The sequence below is a fragment of the Ranitomeya imitator genome, chromosome 5, assembly GCF_032444005.1.
Source record: "Ranitomeya imitator isolate aRanImi1 chromosome 5, aRanImi1.pri, whole genome shotgun sequence".
Lineage (NCBI taxonomy): Eukaryota > Metazoa > Chordata > Amphibia > Anura > Dendrobatidae > Ranitomeya > Ranitomeya imitator.
In genome coordinates this window covers 339,830,423-339,856,906 of record NC_091286.1, presented here as the reverse complement: position 1 = coordinate 339,856,906, position 26,484 = coordinate 339,830,423, and the positions used below count along the sequence as shown (strand labels likewise).

At 44.0% G+C, this 26,484-nt stretch overlaps 1 protein-coding gene across 1 annotated transcript in view; it reads left to right on the top strand.

The window, feature by feature from the left end:
• Nucleotides 1-12,322: 12,322 nt before the first annotated feature.
• NT5E (5'-nucleotidase ecto) overlaps nucleotides 12,323-26,484 on the top strand; it is a 127,414-nt gene continuing 113,252 nt past the window's right edge. The window contains exon 1 of the mRNA XM_069726419.1: nucleotides 12,323-12,705. Within this exon, the coding sequence (XP_069582520.1) occupies nucleotides 12,385-12,705 (321 nt within the window). The 5' untranslated portion in view covers nucleotides 12,323-12,384. The remainder of the gene's footprint in view (nucleotides 12,706-26,484) is intronic.

The window sequence follows — 26,484 nt, the reverse complement described above, 5'->3', positions numbered from 1 at the left end:
TATCATGACAGATGTTATGATAAGGTAATTCAGTACCACAATGGACAAAGAGGTCAGAGCACATACAGTGACCTGACAATAACCCAAAAACATAGAACAGGCTCTGAGACGTGGGAACTCTGCTGACCGCAATCCCTAATCCTCTCCAATCACACTAGAGGCAGCCGTGGATTGCGCCTAACGCTCCCTATGCAACTCGGCACAGCCTGAGAAACTAGCTAGCCTGAAGATAGAAAATAAGCCTACCTTGCCTCAGAGAAATACCCCAAAGGAAAAGGCAGCCCCCACATATAATGACTGTGAGTTAAGATGAAAAGACAAACGTAGAGATGAAATAGATTTGGCAAAGTGAGGCCCGACTTTCTGAACAGAGCGAGGATAGGAAAGGTAACTGCGGTCAACACAAAACCCTACAAAAACCACGCAAAGGGGGCAAAAAGACCCTCCGTACCGAACTAACGGCACGGAGGTACACCCTCTGCGTCCCAGAGCTTCCAGCAAGCAGGAAAAAACAAATAGACAAGCTGGACAGAAAAAAACAGCAAACAAAATAGCAAAGCGGAACTTAGCTATGCAGAGCAGCAGGCCACAGGAATGATCCAGGAGGAAACAGGTCCAATACTAGAACATTGACTGGAAGCCAGGATCAAAGCACTAGGTGGAGTTAAATAGAGCAGCACCTAACGACTTCACCACATCACGTGAGGAAGGAAACTCAGAAGCCGCAGTACCACTTTTCTCCACCAACGGAAGCTCACAGAGAGAATCAGCCGAAGTACCACAGGAGGGAGCTCTGCCACAGAATTCACAACAGACAGACTACCTAAGCCACAACAAACTCAGACAGGGAGATTAGACACTAAATCCGACCATCTTCAATCAAATCATACAATTGTGGGGATACCCAAACATAGATCTTTTTGCCAACCGAGAAAACAGAAAGCTACATCGTTTCTGCTCCTTAAACCCCAGAGACAATCCATATGCGTTGGACGCTCTCCTAATCTCATGGCACTTCAGTCTCGCTTATGCCTTTCCCCCTCTAAATTTAATTCCAATAGTTCTGTGGAAAATATGGGAAGACAGGGCCCGGGTAATCCTGATAGCCACGTTGTGGCTCAAAAGACCTTGGTTTCCTTGACTGAGGAAGATGTCCATTTCCCAGCTGTGGATTCTCCCAGAAATACCAGATCTCCTCTCCCAGGGCCCAATTCTCCATCCACGAGTGGCCAATTTACTTCTAGCAGCATGGAATTTGAGAGGTCATGCGCTTAAGGGGGAAAGGGTTTTCTTGAGACCTTGTAAATACATTGCTAAAGAGTAGGAAGGTTTCTACAACAAACATTTATGTCAGGATTTGGAAAAAATTCTTAGCAGTTTCGGGAGCACGAATTGACCAGAAAGCCTGTATTAACCAAATTTTAGAATTCTTACAGAAAGGTTTAGAAATGGGCCTAGCCACAAGCACTCTCAGGGTTCAAGTGTCGGCTCTGGAAGCGCTATACAATAGTAATATAGCCAGCAATCACTGGATAGTCAGGTTCTTCAAGGCAGCTACTAGATCCAGGCCCGTTATTAAACAAAATGTAGTTCCATGGGAGCTAAATCTTGTGTTCTCAGCTCTAACGCAAGCTCAATTTGAGCCTATTGATACTGCCCCAATAAAAATCCTGTCTTTAACATGGCCCTCTTAGTTGCACTCACATCCGCTAGAAGGATTGGTGATCAACAAGCTTTGTCTAGACAGCCTTCGTACATGCAGTTTAGGGAGGAAAGAGTTATTATGAAACCTGATCCTCTTTATCTTCCAAAAGTAGCTTCAAAATTTCATAGGTTACAGGATGTTGTTCTACCTTCATTTTGTCCTAATCCCACTAATGATAAGGAACATAAATTCCATTCTTTAGATGTAAGAAGGTGTCTTCTTAGGTATATTTCAGCTACAAACACTTGGAAGAAAGATAATTCCTTATTTGTATCCTTCCAGGGAGTTAGGAAGGGACTTAAGGTACCGTCACATTAAGCGACGCTGCAGCGATATAGACAGCGAGCCGATCGCTGCAGCATCGCTGTTTAGGTAGCTAGGAGACGTCAAACACCGGCAACAGCTGAACAATGCAGGAGCGATCCAGTGACGTACTTATCGTTCTCGCTGGTTGTTAGCTCCATGAAAAACCATTGCAGGCATCGTTGCTTTTGCTGTCAAACATGACGAATCACGCCGACCTGATGACCAAATAAAGTTCCGGACTTCTAGCTACGACCAGCGATGTCACAGTGGGATCCTGATCGCTGCTGCATGTCAAACACAACGAGATCGCTATCCAGGACGCTGCAACGTCATGGATCGCTGTCGTTCTCGTTGGAAAGTTGCTCAGTGTGAAGGTACCTTAAGAGTATCTAAAAACACACTAGCTAGATGGATCAGGGAAGCAATCTCTTTAGCTTATACAGTAGGTAGCATGGAGATCCCAGAAGGTATTAAAGCTCACTCCACTCGAGCCATGGCTACATCCTGGGTGGAGAGATCAGAGGTGTCAATTGAAGACATTTGTAAGGCGGCCACATGGTCTTCTCCATCTACTTTCTTTAAACACTATAGACTAGATCTGGGTAGCAATCCCGCCCAGACAAACACTGCACAGCACAAGACTCCCGCACCGTTCTGTGACCGAGACGGAGTCCACGAGGCCATTCCACTGACTATCGCGGAGGCCCTGCTCAGTATTAACCGTGTGGTGCACGCTGAGTGCTGGACTGCGCCTGCGGCTGCGACCGCTGAACTGTGTGCTTCACCTGCGGCCCCCAAACAGCATCTTGTACCAGGACCAGGAGACCATGTGGCGAAGGAACCAGAGGATTACTCACCATACAGAGACAGTGTATTTCCTACCTACGAGACAGGATTGTAGACTTCTCACGCCGCCTGCGGTGCCACTGAGGGATCTTCCAGCCGCCTTCTTCCAGAACCCTAAGACTGATACGTTGAAAGGTTGCTTCCCCTTATTGTTCTTCCCTGCACCTGTAAGCTCATATTTTTACCCCTGCTTTCACCTATATCCTCCCTGTGCGGAGGGACACTGCTACCCCTATAGTTTTGATAAAATATACTTGTTAACCCTTGTTCTGCCTCCTGTGTGTTACTACATCCTACGCACCTGCTAGCAACCTACAGAGACATGGAAGTAGGTGCAGCGCCCCGGGGTCCTGGTCGTTGCAGTAATATCATTCTCCTCTAGGGGAGGGTGGTGTTACGTTTGGAGGCAAAGATGGACCACTGCATCCAGGTATCACAAACATGCAACACATTTCACACTCCAAGCCACCAGGGGGAACTCTGCTCCTATTTATTAGGTCACTCCCCACCCTTAGGTAAAACTGGTGACCTGTAGGGAAAGTTAGTGAGTTGCTGGCTGAGCTTCACTCAGGTAGTTGGTCCCTGACAGGGGTGGGATCCTGTCAGAGATCGAGGAAGAAGGACACAGAGCTGTGCATGCCCTGATAGCTGCAGCTTCCAGAAAGAGACATTGAAGGAGAACTGTATTGCAGAGAGGGTGAAAGAAGTCATAGCAAAGGAGTGGATACCAGAAAGAGCCCAGCCCTACACACGCTGCTTCCTTCTGAGGTGCAGGATACAGCCGGGACACCGAGGGAGCAACGACCCTTTATGCCTTGCTCCAGAGACCGGCAGGACTGCTAATTTCATGTTACCTGCCCGCCCTTTACCTAGGAGGCAAGGTGGCACCCCTTAGAGGCTGGGGCATGATAGAGTCCCTATAAACCGCCTCAAGCCACCGGTCATATGGGTTTGTCCTATCCTATCCGGGGGGACAGAGAGAGAGACATAACATCTATAACATCTGTGAGGACCTTATGAGAAGCTTAGCATTAAGGGACTACAACACCGCAGCGCTAGAGGAAGGCTACTGATTTCTACCTGGACAAGGGAACTCTGGACTTGCATCCAAACCGGCTGGACTCTGTCTGCCCTGTGATCTGGTGCTCTGGACTGTGGATGCTGAAGTCTTCAGTAAAGGTAAAGAGACTGCAACCTTGTGTCCTTGTTCTTCACTGCGCCTCTCACCATCCACCATCTACACACTGGGAAGCCCTGGGGACATAATTCACCTGTGGGAAGGTATACCATTTGCTGCCATAACATCACCCCAGCGGACCACCTTAAAGTAGCGTCGGTCACCCTGACCGTATACCACAGTTGGCATCATGAACATTTCCCCTTTAAAGACCTTTCCCTTTTATATTTTTACATGGACGTCCCAGGGCCACTGACCGGGTCAACCACCGTGACATTCCCCCGTGAACCGAAGAACCCGGTACCGAGTACCCCGCAGCCCTTGGGGGCGATCCATAGGCAAGGAGGAGAAACAGACAGAGATACAAGGTAGAACCAAGGGAAGCAGATCTGTAAATAAACTGTTGCAAAAGCCAATACAGCATCAGCGGCAACAAGTAAATAGACTCAGTAATAAAGTGCATAGTGTGCATCAAAAGTCAAGCCTGCCATAAAAGAGTCATCTGCTTACCTATAATCAGCCTAGACCACTGTCACCCTCCTTGTGGCCCCTGACGCATGTTTCGCGTACTGCTTTATCGAAGGGGTAGGAGGAGGAGGCATTAGACTGCATGAGGGGCTTTATAGTGATATCTTACTGCATGTGGGGATTTGTGGGGATTATGTGGAAGATATACTGTTTAAGGTACTTTGTGGGGATATTATACTGTGTGGGAGGTGTTGTAGGGACATTATACTGAGTGAGGTGCTTCATGAAGGCATCATACTCTGTACAGAGTTGTGTAGAGACATCATACTCTTAAGGAGCTTTGTGGTGCTCTCATACTGCATGTGAGGGCTTAATGGGGACACCATTGTTTTGGAGGGGCTGTGTATTGACATCATACTCCTTGAGGGGACATCATACTGTGTAAGGTACTTTAGGAAAGGCCGTACTGGGCCCCTGGCCCTCAAGGGAAGCCAGCATGATGGGGTCACGGGGAATGGCAGAGACTCAGGGTGGGCAAGGCAAGTCGGGGTTAAATAGTTTGCTTGGGCTGTGTACCTTTGAATTTGGACAGAGGGGGGTGGGGTTTGGATGAGGCAGGGAGGAGCAAGCGGGGGGGAGCTTACTGAGGGGGTGATTTGGATAAGAAACTGCTCCAGGGGAGCTGGCCATGTCACAGCTGCAGATAGGAGCACTTCCCAGCACGGGCAGCGTTACGCTGGCTCAGGCATCTTCACAGCGGAGGCGTCAGCAGCAAGGGACCCTGCACCTTCTGATGGGGTGTCACAGGACGGCAGTCGACAGTCTGACTTACCCGGGGACCAACGGATGGAGAGCTAAGGAGAGGAGCACGTACGTCTGGCTTCAGGATCTTCGGCTGCCGGGTCCACAGCGCTCGGGCAGCTAGGTGAGGACAATCATTTTCTTTCATGTACCCCTGTGTTAGCTCCCTCTGTCAGTGTTAGTAGGGATGTATTTATGGGGGGAGTCGGGGGGTAGGTCTAATCATGCATAGCCTTAGAGATCTGGCGGCGCTATGGGGATCGGGGGGTTCAAACCTGGGGTCTTCTCCTTCTGCGGCATGGCTTGTGAATCCGGGGGAAGTTTCGGGTTTGAGGGGTTCTCTGGGGGGTTCACTGATATGAGTTCTAGGAGTATGTCGTCAGATAACGTGGGGAATGATGCTGCGGTGACGAGTGCCGCCGTACCTTCGGTTAGCGTGTTTGTTGCTAGTCAGGCAGGGGAAGCAGAAAAAGATACCTCAGTGCGTTTGGATGATGAGGCCCGTGGGGAGGTATACGTTTGTTTCGAGGGACCATTGGGGGCACACTTAAAAAGTGAACCTAGGGAAAAAATTTATAAAGGGAAATACGTGGAATTATTCTCCTTATTACCACTAGAGCGTTTTCAATTGGACAGGCTGCGCAAAGATGATTTAAAAAAAGAGGAGGAGTAAAAAAGGCGTTTTAGGCTGATTCCTAGGACGTTTTCTAATTGGTTACAGGCATTCGCCATTTTGGCGAGTATGATTCGTGAGAGGTCCCCCGAGAACTGCTTGGGGTTTTTTTGTTACATGGATGCGATTGGGGAAGCTTATCGGACTTACGGGGGCCAAGGTTGGCTCAGATACGATGAGCAATTCTGGCAACGGAAGGCCATTAGGCCCAGTATTTGGTGGGATCACAAAGATATAGCTTTGTGGATGAAGGTTATGGTCCCATCACGGTTCGGGTCAGGCAGCCAGTCGTTTCTTGGAAGCGCTGGGGGTTCAGGGCAGTCGGGACACTCAGAAGCAATGCAGAGAGGACTGTGCTTTGCATTCAATGAAGGGTCATGTAAATTTGGGGGAAAATGCAAATTCAAGCATGAATGTGCAACTTGCGGGGGACCACACGGGTCATCCAAATGTTTTAAGGGTGGCAAACAGAAGCGGAGACGGTTCTGAAAAAAGGAATGACGCCAATTCTTCTGGACATGATGGTGCCATTTCTAAATAGGTACCCTGATTCACCAGCTGCAGCTTTGTTAGAAGGAGGTTTTCAGGATGGTTTCCATATTCCATTCGTGCATGCGGAACATAAATTTTCCACAAAAAATTTGAAATCGGCTCTGCAATTTCCTGACGTGGTTGCTAAAAAGCTGGAAAGCGAAGTTAAATTGGGTAGGATGGCCAGCCCTTTTCCAGTGGCGCGTATACACAATCTGAGGGTTTCCCCATTGGGCGTGGTACCAAAAAAGGAACCCAATAAATTCAGATTGATTCATCATCTGTCCTTTCCTAAAGGGTCCTCACAGTAAATGACGGAATTGACCATCAGTTATGTTCGGTGATTTACACTTCATTTGATGCGGCTATGGATTAGGTGCGGGTATGTGGGGGTGGCGCACTGTTGGCAAAAATGGATATCGAAGCGGCTTTCAGGCTACTACCGGTTCACCCAGAGAGTATGCATCTCCTGGGTTGCTATTGGGATGGAGGTTTTTATGTCGATCGCTGTCTCCCCATGGGTTGTTCCCTTTCCTGCGCGTACTTCGAAACTTTTAGCACCTTTTTGGAGTGGGTGGTGAAAGACGTGTCGGGCTTGAAATCCTGCATTCACTATCTGGATGACTTCCTGTTTATAGGCCCGGCTCAAAGTACCGATTGCTCGGTGCTATTGCACACTATGGAGAGAGTGTGCAAGATTTTCAGGGTTCCTTTAGCTCCAGACAAAACTATGGGTCCAGTCACTGTTCTGAATTTTCTGGGTATAGAAATCGATACCTTAGAAATGGTGTGCAGGCTGCCAGGGGATAAGGTTAGAACTCTGAGCGAAGAGGTGTCTAGGGCATGTAGTGCTAAAAAATTGAAGCTGAGGGAGGTACAATCTTTGCTTGGCAAATTGAACTTCGCTTGCCGTATTATGCCGATGGGAAGGGCATTCTGCCGCAGGTTGTCGTTGGCGACCAGGGGCGTTCGATCTCCAGTTCATTTTATCAGACTAAAGAAGGACTTGCGTGAAGATTTGGCAGTATGGGCAAATTTTTGGGAGAATTACAATGGAAAGTCTATCTGGATAAAACCGGTTGTGAATTCAGATGATTTGGGTTTGGGCAAATTTTTTGGAGAATTACAACGGAAAGTCTATCTGGATAAAACTGGTTGTGAATTCAGATGATTTGGGTTACATCATTGCCATGGTGGATGATCGTGGTTTTGGTTTGTTTTTTCAAGGCAGTTGGTTGTTGGCTGAATGGCCTGGTTTCTGGCGGGAGCAAGGTTGGCTACAAAATTGGGTTCTTCCTCATTTGTTCCCTATCGTTGTTGCGTTGTCGTTATGGAGTAACAGTGTGCGAGACAGGAAGATTTGTTTTCCATGTGGGTCCGATGCGGTTGCCGTGGCAATAAATTCACTGTCGGCTGATTCACCGGCGGTAGTAAAAATTTTGCAGCGTTTGGTGTTTTGGGGCTTATCTTTGAATTTTTGGATTGTGGCAGAGGTCAGGTCGATGGCTTCTAACCCTGTCTCTGTTGCTCTTTCTCACTTGCAGGGAGATCGTTTTTGAGAATTGGTACCTCAGGCGAAGTCGACAGGCTGGGAGTGCCCAGCGGAGTTATGGAAGCTTCCTGGCGGGCAGTAGATTATCTGTTTCAGAATTCTTTATCGGCTAGGTCTTGGAGTCAATATCAGCAGGCATGGGGTACTTGGGAAGAGTGGGGTGTTTCTTTAGGGGCAGGACTACAGGATGAGAGCAGATTATTGTTGTTGATCGGGCATTTTAAAGAGTTAGGTTGGTCCGTGTCTAGACTGAACAAGTTGTTGGTGGGCATTGCATTCGGTTTCAAGGCTCGGGGTCTTAATTACGTCACAAAGTCTTTTTTGGTAGTTCAGACGTTAAAGGGATGGAGAAAAGGTTGGGTGGTGAGCGATAAAAGACGCTCGGTATCATACGAGGTATTGTTAATTTTGGGCAATCAGTTAGCTTCGGTCTGTTCATCGCAATGGGAAATAATTCTTTTTAAGGTGGCCTTCACATTAGCGTTCTTTGGAGCCTTTCAGTTAGGGGAGTTGGTCAGCCCCTCTAAAAGAACCAAAGGTGGTTTGTTGAGGGAAGTCGTGGACGTGTATAATGATAGGGTAGTCATTCGGCTTCGATTTTCTAAGACAGACAGTCAAGGTAAAGGCTGTAATGTGGTGTTATTTAAGGTGGCCGGTTCCCCGTTATGCCCGGTCCTATGTGTCAATGCTTTCATGGGGATGGGCGGAGGATTGTCCAACCCCCTTTTGGTCCATAAAGGACAGTTCCTTTTTATCTCGATTTCAGTTCATAGCGGTTTTTAAGAAATGTTTGATCGCAGGGGGAATTTCACCGGGGGATTACAGTGGACACTCATTTAGGATTGGCGCAGCTATGGAAGCTGCCAGGAGGGGCCTGAGCGAGGAGGTGGTAAAAAAGATCGGTCGGTGGGAGTCGAGGAGATTCATTTCCTATATCCGCCCGAACATGGTCTAATGGTTTAATAGTTGAATTGTTTTTTTCTTATTGTTGTGTTATCTATTTCAGGCCGTGAGCAGCGGCTGGTGTGGATCATGGGCCACTTTTTTGGGCGGCTTTGCGGGCCGCAATTCGGCCGGACGGGCGGCAACTGGGGTTCTCAAGAGAGACAGCGATTCTGCGGTGGATCGGGAAACGCGGAATGATATGGAGCCAGCTTTCGCCAGAGTTCCACCAGTTTGTTCGTTTGGACCGAGCTCCGGATGTGGTAGTAATTCATTTGGGCGGGAATGACTTGGGCAAAAGGCCCTGTAGGGAATTGATAAAGGACATAAAGTTCGACATTTTAAGACTTTGGGCGACATTTCCAAAGTTGTTAGTTGTCTGGTCGGATATTATCCCAAGGAAGGTGTGGCGAGGTGCTCGCTCAATTTAGGGGATAAATAAGGCCAGAATAAAAGTAAATAGGGCGGCATCTCGGTTCATGTCGTGGAATGGGGCATTGGTAGTGCGTCATGTAAATTTGGAATCCGGAAAGGACGAATATTGGAGGGCAGATGGCATGCATTTAAATGCAATCGGGGTTGACATGTGGTGTCTCGCTGTTCAGGAAGGAATTGAGACGGGTTTGAAGGTTTGGAGGGACACAAATGTTTGAGGTGTCAAACATTTATGTTGGTGGCGGGGGAGGGAGGTCCTCAAAGTTGGTGGAAAGAGGGGAATGGCGGATTCTAGGGGGGGACCTCTAGTGGTCCTGGACTCCCCCGGAGCAGATTGCGAGTGGATGTGGTAGATCAGCCCGTGGAGGGGCTGATTAAAGGATTTGGTAATCGGTTGGATTGGCCGGGTTGGTCATTATCTGCCTCCGAGCTGGTGCTTAGCGGCTGGAGGCAAGACTAAGCCTGGAGGCCAAGGTACACAATTTGAATTTCTTCAAGGTTATTTTTGAGGCTTCGAGGACCACCACTCCCTGGTGGGATATTGTTTACATGTTGTATTTATGTTTAATAAAAGGCTACTGTGGCCATTTAATCCAAATTTGGTGTAATGTCGTTATTCAGGCGGGGATCTTACGATAAGGCAGTTTACGAGAGATCCGATGCAGTAAGTAATTAAGGTTAGGCATTTAAGTCAGTAAAGGAGGTCATGAGTCACGTGTACCCCTTACGTTATGGAAAGGCCGTACTGGGCCCCTGGCCCTCAAGGGAGGCCAGCATGACGGGGTCACGGGGAATGGCAGAGCCTCAGGGTGGGCAAGGGCAAGTCGGGATTAAATAGATTGCTTGGGCTGTGTACTTTTGAATTTATACAGAGGGGGGTGGGGTTTGGATGAGGCAGGGAGGAGCAAGCGGAGGGAGCTTACTGAGGGGGTGATTTGGATAAGAAACTGACAATTTCACCTCAGCAACTGCCACGCTCACCTGCTGGTCCAGCGGTGGCAGAAATCCCCACCCACCCTCCCTTTTTCTTGTTTCGATTTTGTTTAATCACGTTTATTTTAAGGTTATGTTTTTGTTTAAGGGGAAGGAGTAATTTTTGTCATAGCAGTTAGGCGGGGGAGGGAGGTCCTCGAAGTTGGTGGAAAGAGGGGAATGGTGGATTCTAGGGGGGAGACCTCTAGTGGTCCTGGACTCCCCCGGAGTGGATTGCGAGTGGATGTGGTAGATCAGCCCGTGGAGGGGCTGATTAAAGGATTTGGTAATCGGTTGGTTTGGCCGGGTTGGTCATTATCTGCCTCTGAGCTGGTGCTTAGCGGCTGGAGGCAAGACTAAAGGTACCTTCACACTCAGCAACTTTACAACGAGAACGACAACGATCCGTGACAATGCAGCGTCCTGGATAGCGATCTCGTTGTGTTTGACACGCAGCAGCGATCAGGATCCCGCTGTGCCATCGCTGGTCAGAGCTAGAAGTCCAGAACTTTATTTCGTCGTCAGGTCGGCGTGTATCGTCATACTGTGTGTGGAGTTGTGTGAGGAATCATACTGTGTGGGGAGCTTGCAGGGATATCATTCTGTGTGGGGGGCTGTGTGGGGACATCATACTGTGTAGTGGCCTCTGTGAGAACAATATACTGTGTGTGGAGTTGTATGAGAACATCATACTACTGTACTTAGGAGGCTTTGTGGGGATATCATACTACATGGTGAAATTTGTAGGGTGGGATATACCATGTAGGAGGCTTTGTGGGAACATTTTACTCTGAGCAACATATTGTGGGACATCATACTGTTTGAGGGGCTGTGTGAGGACATTATACTGTTTGATGGATCATCATACTGTGTAAAATACTTTGTAGGGACATTATTCTCTTTGGAGGGCTTTGTGGAGACATTATACTGTGTGGAGAGCTTTGTGGATACATTATAACCTTTGGAAAGCTGTGTAGGAACATCATACCGTGTGGGAGGACTGTGTTTTATATTGTATTGGGAGCTGTTGATCAAGGTACAAGGGCAGCATAACAGGAGCAGTATAAAGAGCAGTAAGTTGCATGGTTTTGATTAGCTGCTACTGATAAAAATACATGTTACAATAAGCCCTGTCGTAATATGTATTAGCATTAGTAACTAGTCAACAGAATTCAGTCTGCTCAATATAAAAACTAATATAAACAATAATAATACATTGCATAATTAAGTTCAGCGTGTTGCCCTCCACACAGTCACAGTCGGTCATCTGGCCCCTTTGTGAAATGAATTCCTCACCCCTGATCTATGGTGTATATATATATATATACTATGTAAGCAGTCAGCTATTCCTGGTAAATGTTTGTGTCCATACAGTGCAAGGTCTCTTTATCTGTTGCATTTACGCCTCTTGATTCTAACTTTACCAGAGGAAGCCTGTGCTTACTATCTCCTAAGATGTAAATTTAGTGTTGCCCAAGTCGAACCATATACACAAATTTGTTGATGTAAATTAGCAAGAATACACGTGAAAGTGAAGATTGAAACACTGATCATCAATGACAGCGATATTACAAAGGGAAACTTTTCCTGCAATATGATTCCATCACTGTATAAAAAAAGTCATATCTGCTGCCCGATAGGACAATGGCAATGTTCAGTTGTAGTATTGTCACTTTGAACTTTCCGATATAGCAGAATAAAGAATAAAAAAAAGTTTTTCTTGATGATCTGAGAACACAGATCATACTATTTTAAGAAGACGTTATGGGTAACATCACTGTACGGATTACTAATAACAAATCCCCTAAGAACCAGACATCAGAAGTCAATTCCACTGACTTTTTTTGTTTGTGAAGGAACACCTCCCAGATCCTCCTATGTAGAGTCCCCTCCTTCTGTGAATGAAATGAACTTTATGTTAGCAGCCAGATCAGTGCACAAGGAGTTTCTAGAAGTGCACTTGCCAGCTGGTGGTAATGCAGCTTGTGTCTGTCCTGTTGCTGCTCTGCAGTGAGCTTTGCGCTGTTTCTGCGTCCTTTCAGATCACTATCCTGCATACGAATGATGTCCACGCTCGTATAGAGCAGACCAACAAAGACTCTGGTAAATGTGGCGACCCTACGGACTGCTACGGAGGGGTGGCCAGGAGACTCACAAAGATCAAGGAGATCCGTGCCAGCCATAATAATGTTCTTTTATTGGATGGAGGTGACCAGTATCAGGGGACAATATGGTTCAATGTTTATAAGGGAGAAGAAGCTGCGTATTTCATGAACCAGTTAAACTACGATGTCATGGTGAGTGACAGATATTGCCTTATTATCTTTGCCTTTGTAGCTGAGGCAGTAGAGAACCCTGAACAGCACACATAAAGACGAACACAAGTGCGATTGTGTGTGACACAGTGCAAAGTCTCATGAAAAGAACTAAGCTTCAACCTAAGGCAAGAGTCACATTTTCCGACATTTCCTTTTACGTGTATTTCTGAGTTAGGTACATTCATACTCATGTGCATTGCCAAAAAGCATAAAGTTACAGACAGACTAGAATCAACCAAAATAGCATAATTTCATTTCAAGTGTGCAAGATGTACAGATTTATGTGAACTCGTAGCATGCACTTCACAGAACATTCCTATAGTGTACGACTGTTTTGACAGAGTATGCAAAGGTGAATTTTAGTGTTTCATGAAGTCTACTTTACTGTGGACCAGTCTTTATCCAGACACGATTATCTTATAAAAGAGAACACAATACATGAATTGTGTGAGTATCCGTGAAACTGTGTTCCTTTGTGATTCCTGAGTGATTAAAGTCCCTGAATCTCACCGGCATGCCCTGGGATTTATGCTTGATAGCAGAGGGCAATGCTTAGAATTTGCCAACAATGGAAACAATGTATCACTAAAATACTCAAGGACTGTAAATTCACATATCTCCTTTGGTGAGAACCTTGATGAGAGACCCTGAATTATTTATATTTCAAGGTACAAAACTCATGGCGAGATCCCAATGTGTTATCTGTGCTTCCACATAGGAAGATCTTGCGCACTATGGTGGGATTTATCAAGGCTTTTTTTTGCCAGCTTTCTAGAATCAAAAAGTTGCACATTTTGCCTCATTCAGTTTTTTGGCATTTTTTACAATTTTGACATACTATAACTCTTGCAGTGTTTATCAAACATTGTGTAACACTGATAAATTTGGAGAAAATTAGTCAACTACAACCACTGGTGATCATGTTGAACGAACATGCTCAAATAAGGTGTTATCCAAGAAAGCTCAGGTGCTAACAGAGTATCTTTGGTGTGTTCTAAATACTATGTTCTGGTCCCTGCGGCTGCATGTCTCAGTGCTGTTCAACAGCCACAACACATGTCAAACCCTGCATGTGTTGTTGCTGTCGGACAGCCACAAGATATGCAGCCGCAGGGACCAGAACATAGTATTTGAGCATGCCGAAGATACTCCGAACTTGCTTGGATAACACTTGGATAACACCTTATCAGAGCACGTTCGCTCAATACTTGTGGTTGACTCATGTATCAAAGCTTTGACATTGGTTTAAAGTTGCACATTTTGGCTATGTGCACACATTGCAGAATCGTGTGCGGATATTTGTGCACCATTTTTGCAAAATCCGCAGGTAAAATGCACTGCAGATTAGCTGCGGATTTACCGCAGATTTTGTGCGGTTTTTGTGCAGATTCCACCTGCGGTTTTACACCTGCGGATTCCTATTGAGCAGGTGTAAACCGCTGCAGAATCCCTACAAAGAATTGACATGCTGCGGAAAATACAACGCAGCGTTTCCGCGCGATATTTTCCGCAGCATGTGCACTGCGGATTTGGTTTTCCATACGTTTACATGGTACTGTGCAACGCATGAAAAACTGCTGCAAATCAGCAGCGTCAAATCCGCAGCAAAATCCGCAATGTGTGCATAGCCTTACTCTCACTAAAGTGGACGTAAGGAGGTACAGTGGGGCAAAAAAGTATTTAGTCAGTCAGCAATAGTGCAAGTTCCACCACTTATAAAGATGAGAGGCGTCTGTAATTTACATCATAGGTAGACCTCAACTATGGGAGACAAACTGAGAAAAAAAAATCCAGAAGATCACATTGTCTGTTTTTTTATCATTTTTTTTGCATTTTATGGTGGAAAATAAGTATTTGGTCAGAAACAAACAATCAAGATTTCTGGCTCTCACAGACCTGTAACTTCTTCTTTAAGAGTCCCCTCTTTCCTCCACTCATTACCTGTAGTAATGGCACCTGTTTAAACTTGTTATCAGTATAAAAAGACACCTGTGCACACCCTCAAACAGACTGACTCCAAACTCCACTATGGTGAAGACCAAAGAGCTGTCAAAGGACACCAGAAACAAAATTGTAGCCCTGCACCAGGCTGGGAAGACTGAATCTGCAATAGCCAACCAGCTTGGAGTGAAGAAATCAACAGTGGGAGCAATAATTAGAAAATGGAAGACATACAAGACCACTGATAATCTCCCTCGATCTGGGGCTCCACGCAAAATCCCACCCCGTGGGGTCAGAAAGATCACAAGAACGGTGAGCAAAAATCCCAAAACCACGCGGGGGGACCTAGTGAATGAACTGCAGAGAGCTGGGACCAATGTAACAAGGCCTACCATAAGTAACACACTATGCCACCATGGACACAGATCCTGCAGTGCCAGACGTGTCCCACTGCTTAAGCCAGTACATGTCCGGGCCCGTCTGAAGTTTGCTAGAGAGCATTTGGATGATCCAGAGGAGTTTTGGGAGAATGTCCTTTGGTCTGATGAAACCAAACTGGAACTGTTTGGTAGAAACACAACTTGTCGTGTTTGGAGGAAAAAGAATACTGAGTTGCATCCATCAAACACCATACCTACTGTAAATCATGGTGGTGGAAACATCATGCTTTGGGGCTGTTTCTCTGCAAAGGGGCCAGGACGACTGATCCGGGTACATGAAAGAATGAATGGGACCATGTATCGTGAGATTTTGAGTGCAAACCTCCTTCCATCAGTAAGGGCATTGAAGATGAAACGTGGCTGGGTCTTTCAACATGACAATGATCCAAAGCACACCGCCAGGGCAACGAAGGAGTGGCTTCGTAAGAAGCATTTCAAGGTCCTGGAGTGGCCTAGCCAGTCTCCAGATCTCAACCCTATAGAAAACCTTTGGAGGGAGTTGAAAGTCCGTGTTGCCAAGCGAAAAGCCAAAAACATCACTGCTCTAGAGGAGATCTGCATGGAGGAATGGGCCAACATACCAACAACAGTGCGTGGCAACCTTGTGAAGACTTACAGAAAACGTTTGAACTCTGTCATTGCCAACAAAGGATATATTACAAAGTATTGAGATGAAATTTTGTTTCTGACCAAATACTTATTTTCCACCATAATATGCAAATAAAATGTTAAAAAAACAGACAATGTGATTTTCTGGATTTTTTTTTCTCAGTTTGTCTTCCATAGTTGAGGTCTACCTATGATGTAAATTACAGACGCCTCTCATCTTTTTAAGTGGTGGAACTTGCACTATTGCTGACTGACTAAATACTTTTTTGCCCCACTGTATGTAAATAAAGAGTTAGCCAGATTTCTAAATTGTGACTTAGAAAACTTTTAAAAAGTAGCATAAAAAGCGCAAACTCACTCTTGTAACAGGGTGGTGTAAAAAGTTGTGTAAGAATTCTAGGTAGAAGTGTAATATTTTATTATAGGCTGTATATTACCGTATATTAAGGCTCTTTTGCCAGTTTTCTGGAAAAAAAAGTTGCACATTTTGTAACATGCAATTTTTGGGCATCATTTTTTTATTTTGATATGACTTTCCCATGCTGCTCAACTTAGAGGAAAATAATTGCTGTAGGGAGAAACAAGTATACTAGAGTAAAACCCTAATGGAGGAGGGTAGAAAAAATATGAATCAGTTGTGCTCACCTGGGGTGGTTGTGTGAGACACAACCACTATAAAGGCTTTAGATACCAGCTTCCTGGTGGCTGGGGGAAGATTCAACCACATAATTTTCCAAGTAGGGACAAAAACACACGATTAAAAAAGTGGCTAGGCTCCTGGAAAAAAGTCACTTGCTGTACCTATTTTAAAGGCTCTTGTTATTCCACTACGCGTTTCACTGCTTTTCAAAGTGAAAAAAAACAAGACTGATATATTTGGAGCTAATTAAGTAAAGGCATCTACAAACACTGGTTCCCATATGTGTATAAATCAGAAGAGTGCAATCCAATAAAAAAATCGGATTGTACTCTGACTAATGTTATTCTATGAATTCCTGCTCATTTGCTATTTTTTTCTCAACTTGGATTGGACTGAGATAAAAATCACAGCATGCTTCAAGTGACCACGTATTTTGGATGATACTCTAAAGGGCAAGTGAATTGGGTGCAAGAAGAAAATTGCATGGCACGTGGACCACGTCTGATTTTTACACACACATCTCAAAGGAAACCTGACATTTCATCAGCCAAGTACAGTAAATTCACAGTCAGAACAGAATAGATAGAATAGATAGAAATATGTCAGTGTGATATAAATACCGTAATCAGTGTTTTGCGTATGTAGTCTTCTGTACTAGTATTTAGCTAATAAATAAATATATTAAAAAAATGGTGCAAGGTTCCCCTTATTTTTTATAGCCAACTTAGGGTAAGCAGAGAGCTTGGGGCTGGTGTTATTATTCTGGGAAGGGGCCAATATCCATGGAGCTTCACAGCCTATTAATAACAGCTCATAGCTGCCTGCTTAGCCTATACTGGTTATTAAATGGGGGGACTAAAAAAAATGATGTGGGATTCCTTCTATTTTTAATAACCAGAAAAGGATAAGCAGACAGCTGCGGGCTGATATTTATAGGTTGGAAAGGAATCATGGATATTGGCCCCTTCCCAGACTAATATCACCAGCCCTCAGCTGATGAACAAGCTACACAAATCCGGGCACTTGGCCTCTGCTTTTCCCAATTGCCTTGGTGTGGTGCCAAATGGGGTAATGGTTTTGGGGTTCATATTAGCTGCCTAACATCATGCCCAGGAGTTAGTAATGGAGAGCTGCCTATCAGACACCCCATTACTAGATGCATAGTGAAAAGAAATAAACACACACCCAGAAAAGTCCTTAAATTGTAAATAGCACTCCGCGACAATTACCCCCTTTTACCCAATTAGTACCATAAAAAATAAAATAATCCAATGGGGTCAACCATAAATCTATAATATGTACGTCCCACTACGATCCCTGGCTGGGAAGCTATTATAAGCGGTCACATCAGTGATGTGACCACCCACACGGCCACTGGAACACACTAAAAGTAGTGTGTGAAATGCATTAACCTTAATGACGTCACTGCTTGCAGCATGAGGAACAGCAGTAAGTTTTTTGGGTCCGTCCTTTTTAATAGCCAGTAAAGGCTAAACAGACAGCTGTGAGCAGAATGATAACACCAGCCCCCAGCTCACTGATTTCCCTCAGCTGGTTATTAAAAACAAGGGGATCCCAAATATTTTTTGTTGAATTATTTGTTCATTTAATAGAGTTAGCAAGGATAAACATCCTTTAGTGCCTAATGAAATGCTTTAAAATGTGCTACTTTATTATATGAAAGGGACTTGGGACATTAAATATCTAAAGGACATCCATCCTATTCTGGATGGATTTTGGAGCAATCATTTTGGAGAAATCATTGTGGAAAGTTTTGCCATTTTACACTGCTCTCACAAAAGTTGGCATGGGGATACCTATGAAAATGAGGGTTCAGCCAGGTTTCTGCAAAAAAAGGTGCAAACTCATTCTTAAAAAGTTATGTAACGTTTCGATAGAGAAGTAAAATATCTTAAGATGTGCAAAATGTATCAAACATCGTACAACACTTTGATACTTTGGCCACAAATGAAGGCTATTATTTTTTTATTATTATTATTATTATACATTTTTATAGCACCATTTGTTCCATGGCGCTTTACATGTGAATACGGGGCAAATATAGACAAATACATTAAACATGAGCAAAAAACAAGGCACACGGGTACATAAGGAGGGAGGACCCTGCCCACGAGGGCTCACAGTCTGCAGGGGATGGGTGAGGATACACTAGGAGAGGGTAGGGCAGGTTGTGCGGCGGTTCAGCAAGTTCAGAAGGAAAAGTTTCTTTAAGAAATCCATTTATAATAACTTTGCCGTACTGACTCTAAAACTTCTTCTCGGAGATATTACGCATTTTCCTGCAGCCGCCACAAGGGGGAGATTAGAGCTTGGCGATTATTACAGGTTTTATTGGGCTTTGGGGCGGCTTTATACATCCAAGGCAGTGAGCGTCCCCTAGTGGTGGCTTCAAACAGTTTCTTTCATTCACAACTATGTGAAGATACGTAAGCAGAGGATTTATGGTGTTTTACCAGCTTTTAAAAAAAGATCATTAGATGTGTTTAAAATGGAGGTATACACAGCTAATGCTGGATTTCCATACACAAATTGTGTCCTGTTAGTCGGTCTCTCTCTCTGAGCTCCACACAATTTATGTTGGCGTTATGTGAATTTTATGCACCGGTTCAGCATATGCAGCAATATTAGAAAGCTCTGATGCATGTATGGTGATCTGATTTTTGTGATCAGTTCTACCATCAATTTATCAGCAGCATTTCTATACTTCTATGGAGGTTACAAAAAAAAACAAAAAAACAGATGCTTGATGAATGGAAACAATGCATAAGTAAAATGCATAATTCCACAGCTGATACTATGTTGGTACTTGACTAGTAATGTTCGTGAAGGGGGCTGGCCAGCTAGCTCATTCTCCATTAGCACTTACACACAGTGAAGCAGTATGACTTAGCCTTTGAAATGAGCCACTTGGCCAGTCCCCTTCACTCAAATAACTAGGGATTTATCTACACAGGAACAGGGTCGCCAACTTGACTTTCTATTTTTTCTGAACATCTTATCAAAAAATCATGGACATCCAACATTTTTTTACGGACACATTGGAAACCATAATAAATCATTCTAAGTGATCCATGTCCATTCTTCTGACATGAGACATCAGCTGCATTCACTGTGAACGGTAAAATGCTGATAATTATAGTAAAAATCATCTGTGTAAGTTTTTTCAGCTTTTATTAGTTTTTCCCAGAATGGGCAAAAAATACTGCCTTATTTTTATGGACTGTCTTGGAATTTCCTAAAAGTTGGCGACTATGGAGGGGAAGCTTTCTCCTGGATAAAATCCAATAGGAGGTAGAGCAGCCAGGACATTAGTGGAGTAATGAAAGAACATTAGTGAGATGTAAATATTTCAGTTCTATACACATCTAGATATGTTTTTCTAGGTGGACAACCCTTTTAAGAGATGCATATGCCAATGTGTTTCTGCCAGCTTTATACTGTAAATCTATGGAGAATGACGGCATACAGAGTGAGCATCATATTGACAGAGGCAAGTGACGTTGGCAGGGCTTCACAGTTTGCACCTACACCTTCACCGAAAGTTCTAAAACATTCCTCCACTTTTCTATTTCTCAAAGTGTTGGAAAAGAGTCCAAACTATGTCCCAATTCTTTATTCATTTTGATTGTTTTTTAGCAAACTTTTGGATCTTAGTCATTTGTATATTTGTGTACTAAATTCCATTTCTTTTTCAGCCTGCGGTCATTTCTTTTGAAAATTTTCAACAATGTGACTGTGGTTTATTTTTGACTAATTGATTACTTTTTTCAAAATGTTTCGGGATTCAAGACATATCATTTCTCCTTGCGGAGAGTGACATGATAAGCATGTCGAGATCAGGAGACTTAAAGCCGCAATGCTCCTCTGGGAAATATGCAAATTGTCTCTTCAGAGAGGAAGAGAACTAGAACTCTAGTGCCACATACACAATAAGCATATTTCCCAGAGGAGCATTGCGGCTTTAAGTCTCCTCATCTCGGCATGCTTAACATGTCACTCTCCGCAAGGAGAAATGATAAGTCTTGGATCCCGGTCAGACGCCTCCCAATCACCCAAACCATATTTCCGCTTTGCACTGACGAGGGGCAGTACCCCGAAACACAGTGTCTGCAAATTGAGATTCTGGTTTGGCTATTATCCTAAGTCATATGACAAGGCTCGTTAAAGGGTCGACATTGACTGTTAGGATTGCTACTTCCAATAGGTGACACTAGAGTTCTAGTCCTCTTCCTCTCTGAAGAGACAATTTTCAAAATGTTTGCCCAATGGTACTTGTGTAGAATACAGAATGTGTAACATAGCTTGCTGGAAAGGATTGTGAAATATTGTTTTATAAAAGATACAATAGAGCAAATGCACCATTTTGATGAATTTGGGGCAAAGTCCACAAGCAGCACACTGCAAAACACAGAATGAAGGGACTCTTATGGCCATTAAAAAAAAATACTGGGAACAGTATGGATCGTCATGTGTTCGTACTGTACAATGTGGGAACATTATTCATACCTTTATATATTACATGGAATCTGCCACCTGATCTGAGAGCAGCATGACATAGGGGCAGAGACTATGATTCCAGTGATACCACCTTACTGGGCTGCTTCTTGTCACTAGAAAATTAGTTGTCTACTGCTGTGAAGTCCTCCTGCTCTGTGTAACCACGCCCACACTACTGATTGGCAGCGTTTTGCCTATGCACAGCGAACACAGAAAGCTACCAATCAGTGATGTGGGCAGGTTTATACAGTGCTCAGCATTCAGAGAATTGGAAGATCTGCATAAGATAAAACTGAGATTTTCTCAAAACTGTACCAAGCAGCCAATTAACTGATACCTCGTTGGATTCAGGATCTCTGTCCCTACATCATGCTGCTCTCAGATTACATATCAAAAATCTGGTGACTGATTCCCTTTAAAATGTATAAAAATATCCATCATAGCTTTTTTCAGCAATGACTGGATCAATAATGGTGCCAGCTGTCCCATACTCCCTTTCTTCTTTTTCTCTGCTTTCATTAGCGTCAGTTTTGACACTTCTGTACTTCTAGCATTTTATTAATAAACACATAATCTACTAATGAGCAGACTCCAGTTCCTTTCCAGATGCTTGTGCATTTGACTGAATACTTAGTATAATGAGGGTCCATGGCATGCAGTCTTTCTCACTATACTGTGTCAGAAATTGTATATTTCATCTATTTGTAAGGCTGGAAAATGAATGTAATGCCAAATGAAGATTTCTTTCAGTGAAGGAAGAAATGCTCATCTGTATGCATCTGGTGCCTGGGGTTGTCTGGAATGTATGTCAGTATGTTTTCTGTGTGTGCATACCGTACAAAATACTGCAGAATATAAGAAACAGATGAATCAGAGCACCTCCATCACTGTGCATCCAGCAGGACATGACTGGAAATAGGTGGAGCAGTGGCATTACCAGTTTTTGATTTCCATTTCATGCCTCTGGCACTTCTTATTTATTCAGGGAGCTCATTGAGAGAAGTGACTTGCCGATTTGAAAGACATATGACACGTAAATACATAACTTAATCATTCTTAAAGTGACTTGAATAGGTTTTTTCTTTTTACGAGGCATCTGGAAAACAGCTGTGCTGCCAAATTAAAATAGGACTTGTGCAGACGTATTTCAGAACTGATTGCCTGTGAGTAGTGTTGAGCATTCCGATACTGCAAGTATTGGGTATCGGCCGATACTTTCTGTATCGGAATTCCGATACCGAGTTCCGATATTTTTGTGATATCGGAAATCGGTATCGGAGTGTGCGGTGCGTGTGGTTCCCAGGGTCTGGAGGAGAGGAAACTCTCCTTCAGGCCCTGGGATCCATATTAATGTAAAAAATAAAGAATAAAAATAAAAAATATGGCTATACTCACCCCTCCGAAGAACCCTGGCTGTCACCGCTGCGAGCGTCTGCCTCTGTTCCTGAGAATGCAGAGAGTGAAGGACCTTCGATGATGTCGCGGTCAGGTGAGTGCGGTCACGTGAGCAGTCAGGTGACCGGTCACCTGACTGCGATGTCATCAAAGGTCCTTCACTCTCTGCAATTCTCAGGAACGGAGGCGGACGCTCACAGCGGTGACAGCCAGGGCCCGTCCGAGGGGTGAGTATAGCCATATTTATTATTTTTATTCTTTATTTTTTACATTAATATGGATCCCAGGGCCTGAAGGAGAGTTTCCTCTCCTTCAGACCCTGGGAACCATCGAGGATACATTCCGATATTTGTGTCCCATTGACTTGTATTGGTATCGGGTATCGGTATCGGCGAGATCCGATATTTTGCCGGTATCGGCCGATACCATCTGATACCGATACTTTCAAATATCGGAAGGTATTGCTCAACACTACCTGTGAGTAGCATCAGCCAATTACTGCCCCCTGCCTGCTGTATCCATTTTTTCTCATAGACTTGTATTAGCGACGGATTGCAACGGATGGTCTAATGTTTCATCCGTTTTTTGCCGGATCCGTCGAAAATTTGTTTTCCGGTGGCCGGAGTAAACGGTCATAGTAACGCTTTTTGTGTCCGTCAAAAAAACAGACAACGACGGATCCATCACCATCAGTTGTTTGCTACAATGGAAACCTACGGCGCCGGATCCATCAAATGACAGAATCCGGCGACGGATTCCTTTTTTTTTTTAACTGAGCATGCTCCAATTTTTTTAGGATCCAATTAGCTGGATCAGCTAGTCGGATCCGTCGAAAAAATGGATCTGTCGCATCAGTTTTTCACAATCTGCGATGTGAAGGGGGCTTAATACAGGGAAGGAAGTCACTTACTGATGTAACACTGACTTGTTGCCTACTAAGACCACAATTACCAGAGATTTACATGAACAAGATGCAAAGTAAGCTAAGTTCATCCGTACGTCTGTTCTTCGTCACAAGTTCTGGTATCCTTACTGGAAGTAGACGCACAGTATGATGTGTTTCTTTTCCATTTCCAATTTTGTTTCCACTGAAATAAACACAAAAAGCTGAGTCTGCTCCGATATATGGCAGATCCAATAAAAATCGCCAAGATCCACTGACAATCAAGCATCCATGACCAGCCAAATACACCTCAGCCATTCAGCATCTGACATTGACAGTCAACATATGAAAGATAGCAAAAGAAAAAAGTAGGATGCACTCACCAATCTTCAAAGTAGCAAATTTTTATTGAGTCTTCACAATTAAAACTTCATGGCCGGGGGGGAAGAAAAGGAGCTCGTGCGAGCAGGGGAGACGACGGCCGTTTTGCGCGGTCCTTGCGCTTCAACGGGTCTGTTATTTCATGGTTTTGCACCCGATATCTTTTTCGCCATGGCTGTTGCTGACATGATATAGCTTTTTAGTACCGGCTTTCCTGAAGATTATGGATTTAGTTGGGGCAGTGCCGTCCATATGCTATTTTTTCTCCTTTATTCGTTCAACATATGAAAGAGACTGTCACAATTTTTTCCACACAGTTTTGGTAAGTGAAAAAAAAAGTCTCATCTGAACAGTCAAATTAAATAACTTTGTTCTGAGCATGTCTGTGGTTTAAATGGCAAAAATTCACTACACTCTCTAATGGAATGATTCGCAACCATCTGTGGAATTTTATTTTAGACAAAGAAAATAAGTGCCAAGTTACAAAAATTGGTGCACAACCCAGTAAAATAGAGACACCCGACGTTTCGACCCTCCCGGGTCTTAATCATGGGATTTACTTGGGTTCAAAAGGAATGCGAGCCAGAGTTAGCGAATAGCTGTATATAAGTTTCCATGCGGATAATGGTAGGTTGTAAATAAACCTTTGGAGGATATGAAATGTACCAGGTAATGATAATAGGTCAGAGGTAACGTTAAGAGGCTTTGAATGGAGGCCCGGTAGAGTCCCGTGCAGTAAAAAGCGTTTCTTTTTGTATGTAATATATTTTCCGTATCTGGTGTGGTAAGATATACGTGTTGCTTCGTACTTATAGTCAGAATAATGCCAATCATTGATGGCCAATGGTGGTAACTACGTCCTGAGGCTGTAGAACAGTCCGGGATATGCTTGCGCCCTGCTCCCCTGGCTGTGCTTTGTCAGTTTTTTCACGGACAGCACTCATAGCAAAAATATGGTCATATGAACTTAGCTTTAGGCCAGGTTTACACAGTCAGTATTTGGTCAATATTTTACCTCAGTATTTGTAAGTGAAAACCAGGAGTGGGTGAGAAATGTGGTGACATATTTATATTATACTTTTCCTCTAATTGTCCCACTTCTGAATTTAGCTTACAAATACTGATGTAAAATACTGACCAAATACTGCTAGTGTGAACGTAGGTTTACATTGAATGATCTCTCACAAAAATATATATCAATCTGTTCGGAGCTTCTTGTTCAGATTACAGAGCACTTGCAATCTGATAGGTTTCATTCTACAATGTCAGCTGTTCCTCTATACTAACTTAGACTTCCTTCATACATTCGTATAACATGTACATGCAGGCTCGGACTGGGAACAGGGGAAATCCCCGGTCGGCCCCTGTGCAGACACGGGCCCCCAGCCCCACTATATGGGTAGTACTTTTAATAATTCACTTGATTCACTCTGTAGAGAAAAAAAGCAGCATTTCATTCATTAACCAAACCACCTAGTTTATTGTTATCTAGAGACAGAGGTAAATTTGTGAACCATGGTAGTGCAGTATTTGCATGCAGGTGAAAAGTAGGCCCCCAAAGTCAATGTTATTGATGGGCCCTTGGCACCCCAGTCCAACACAAAGTACATGAAAAGCAGGTACCGGTATCATCCGTGTGTTATCAGTGTGTCTGTTTCTATCATCAGTGTGTCATCGGTGTTTTTCCGGTATGGTTAAAGAAAGCATAAAATTACAAAGCTTCTCCTATAGTTTCCTATACACATACAGCACACGGATGAGATATGGATTCATTTTTCACAGACCCACAGACTTGTATTGGCCCTTGTCATCCTTCTGTTTTCCTTTAGGTCTATGGAGTAACAAGCATACCCGAACACCCAGATGATCGATCGAGTGGCGAGCACACTGGCTCATAACTACTCCTTATTGTAAAAAGGTGGTTGAATTGTAGATGCTTTGTGGTTGTGAGTGGCAGAGACTGGTATTACTGTAACGCAGAAATTTGTGGATAACATCAAGTCGTGTTCTGCTCATTATTGTTTGGTGCATTAAGGTGTAGTATATCATATCAGAAAACTATACTTTGATAGTTTTTTTTACGGTGTTAAAACTTTAAAATTAGCCCTAAACTTTTCTCGGTTCTACATGTCGCAGTCCTGTTTTGGAACCCGGCATAGTAACAGTCACGGTTTTAGGAAATTGACTACTCGCAGTATTGTAGGCCATCACCAGATCTGACAAGCTCTGTAACAGAAATTAGCTTGCCAGGGTCAGTGATGGCAAAGAGCTCTCCTTTGATTGCTGTGATTGGTCAGTCAGTTAACACTGACTGGCCAATCACAGTGATCGCCGGCAAGGGACCAGTTTCGTTATTCCCCGGACAGAATGATTTGCCTGAGACAGTTGCACTTCTGAGCTAGTCACTATGTTCTTAGATATGGGAATAGTTTAATGTCTTGACGTAACTGTCAGATTGAGCTAAAGCACTTACAATCTTGACGAACAGTTACGTCATTTTACAGGAAAAGTGTGCTAGTTTTTGGTAGAGTTCAGGAGCCTGAACACTGTGACACGCAGAATATTATGTATAAGACATTTAATAAAATAGCTTTGTGTATTATACAGCTCAGATAAAAGAGATTTGTATACATGCATCTAAAGGGTTAATCTGCAATAGGAGGACATAGCTGCTTCTAGAGGACTAATCTGACAGGGAAGGAAACAGCCGTTTGTAGAAGGTTTGTCTGAGTCTCTCCTCATGCACACATAACCAATAGTTGCCACAATGAATGGAAGACTGACTGTAGTGATGATCGAATATATTCATTGCCCGGGTTTTCCCGAGCACGCTCGGGAGGTCTCCGAGTATTTGTTAGTGCTCTGAGATTTAGTTTTTGTCGACACAGCTGCATGATTTACGGCTGCTAGACAGCTTGAATACATATGGGGGTTGCCTGTTTGTTAGTGAA